Source organism: Verticillium alfalfae, genomic scaffold (genome assembly GCF_000150825.1).
Source record: "Verticillium alfalfae VaMs.102 supercont1.13 genomic scaffold, whole genome shotgun sequence".
Classification (NCBI taxonomy): Eukaryota; Fungi; Ascomycota; class Sordariomycetes; order Glomerellales; family Plectosphaerellaceae; genus Verticillium; species Verticillium alfalfae.
Window position 1 is genome coordinate 1 of NW_003315026.1, and position 2,341 is coordinate 2,341.

Consider the following 2,341-nt stretch of genomic DNA (forward strand, 5'->3'; position numbering starts at 1 on the left):
TACTATTAATACTTAGAACCTTAAATAATATCCTATTTTGCCTATTCACTTATAGTATAGAATAAATATAAGAGAACTATTATTTAACTTTAATCCTAGTCGATAATATAAAGAAAGTTTATTTAAACTTTAAATAATATATTTAAAGTTAAATAATATATTTAAAGTTAAATAAGTATCTTCTTTATATATGTAAAGATATTTATAATTCTATTTAATTATTACCTATATATATATTAAGCTTAAAGTAATTAATTATATATATAATATTATATTCTTATCTATTCAACCTTATTGATATCAAATTAAATAAATTACTTAGGTAAGATATTCTAAAATAAAGTAGTACTCTGGTAATTTAAAGAACTAGTCTACAGAGAAGGCTCGCCTCTAAATTAGTGTTCTCCTCGCTAGTTATCAGAATGATATACTGATTAAAGGCTGCATTAGTAACAGTATCACGGTCTCCAGGAGATACTCCTGGATGAATACTCTGGTCGTCAATAACCCTTTGATACCAACAATGTGCCAGGTGATGGAGACCGAGCATGTGGAACGAACGTGCCACTGTAAAAAGCGCCTCACGTCTCTGACTATCGGAGCCATTCATACGACAACTCGCGTATTCGAACAAACACGCAAGACCCTGCATAATAAGGTATTGCCGATTTTCCGACTGCCGCTTTAAGCCATGATGGATGTAGCCAAGTCCAACGCTGAGGTTTATCATCGGGTTCATAGGATCGAGCGAGCGGGCCCGCAAAAAATAGTCTGTCGATATATCAGCGGCTGTACGGAAAACAACTGTCATAATAACATGTCCAGCATGAACTCACTGAGGGCATAGGTATAACTGGTCGAGGTGAACAGAATGTGGCCGTAGAGCGTGAGTAAACACACATCGAGATTTCTTGTTTGCCCCTGAGCTGTTGAATTGTCCACCGGGATCGTTACCTGGGTTTCCTGGTTGAGTTGACCGAAGCTGTGTAGCATCGATCAAGCGAATCTGCTCGTAGTATATACTTCTGGACGGACCCGAGTTATACCACGATGCAGGAGATTGATACATCGACATAGAGCGGCAAACTATGCGATAAGAATCCGAGTCGAGTTGCTGTACTTTTGTGAAGAATCTTGCCATAGCAACGCACATCTCCTCGTCTCCGAGATAAATTGCACATGCTATTCACATATAAGTTAGATATGTCCAGATGCCGTGAGGCAGGTTTCAAACTTACCGGCCCATGCCACATGAATGAGAAACATGAAGTCTTTTGAGTTCACGAAGACAATCGAGTCTCGAGCGGCCTCGCAGACCTGATAGGCTTCGTGGCCATGTCCCTCGAGCGCCAGGCTTATTGCAAAATCAAGAAACAGCTCCAGCCACTCTCCAAAAGGTATACCGCGGTGGCCGTCATCATCCGATGGCACATGAACCCTGCCATCGTCCCCCTGTGAAGGTGCAACGTCTGTTTCAATATGTCAACGATAGACCTAAAATATGGGAAACTTTCGTGTACTCACTCCGAGACAATCTCTCGGCCAGCTCGTGCAGTTCTGATGTGCCTGTACCGTACTGCGTCTCGATAGGAGCGTTGAAGACAATCCCCTCGCTCGCGCCCAGGTACTTAACGTATTTGTCCCAAGTATAAAACTTCCTAAAGGAGCGAAAATCATCCACGAGGTCTTTCGCTGCTGCCATCCATATTGGTATGAGCCCTCGGTTGCCTTCTTGGATCCCCCTCTTGAGGTCACGTACTTCCTTGTGGCGTCGCGAGAGCTCGTCAGCCCGGTCACGCTCCTCCCGCCGTCGTTGGTCGGGCGCGACCAATCTTTTAGGTCGATACCGGGGTCTCACAACTGAACCTGGAGCTGGGTTGTGCCCGTGCGGCCGTTTTCTGGTTTTAGTGGTTGCGTCCGCGTCTGCCGAATACGCATCAGTTTTGCCGCGAACAGCACGATATGCATGTTCTTCAGCGCCCTGCAATGCAATAGCTTCTGTGACGAGGATGAGTGCTTCCTCATCTTCCCTAGCATCCTCGTAAATCTTAGCGAGTTCGATGCGAGCCTCAATGTTGCTATCGTCCACCTGTATGGTGAGTAAAAAACAGTCTTCAGCTGCACCAGTGTCACCTTTAGTGAGATGGCATTTGCCAAGATCGAGCAGAAGGTCTGGGTCTTGACCATAGACAGAATTTCGTAGGAGCTCGTAGTAGTCGAGAGCCCGCAAAGCATCGCCAGATGAGTTTAGAGCATCCGCGATATCCCGTATCAAGCCTGGGAAGTCATCAACAGCTGAAGCGTTGCGCTTTCTGTGGATCTAGCCACTGAAGATGTCTCT

At 44.6% G+C, this 2,341-nt stretch overlaps 2 protein-coding genes across 2 annotated transcripts; both read right to left on the bottom strand.

The window, feature by feature from the left end:
* Window positions 1–359: 359 nt before the first annotated feature.
* VDBG_08623 (conserved hypothetical protein) lies at window positions 360–1,104 on the bottom strand (the record flags this gene model as incomplete). Its single annotated transcript, XM_003000781.1, has 2 exons — window positions 360–771; window positions 837–1,104. 2 exons carry the CDS (start codon window positions 1,073–1,075, stop codon window positions 594–596), a joined length of 417 nt encoding a protein of 138 aa, XP_003000827.1.
* A 93-nt stretch (window positions 1,105–1,197) lies between these two features.
* Window positions 1,198–1,702, bottom strand: VDBG_08624 (conserved hypothetical protein; the record flags this gene model as incomplete). The annotated part of the gene is made up of 2 exons (XM_003000782.1): window positions 1,198–1,469; window positions 1,525–1,702. The coding sequence occupies 2 exons, from the start codon at window positions 1,700–1,702 to the stop codon at window positions 1,198–1,200; spliced, it is 450 nt and encodes a 149-aa protein (XP_003000828.1).
* Between the last annotated feature and the right edge of the window lie 639 nt (window positions 1,703–2,341).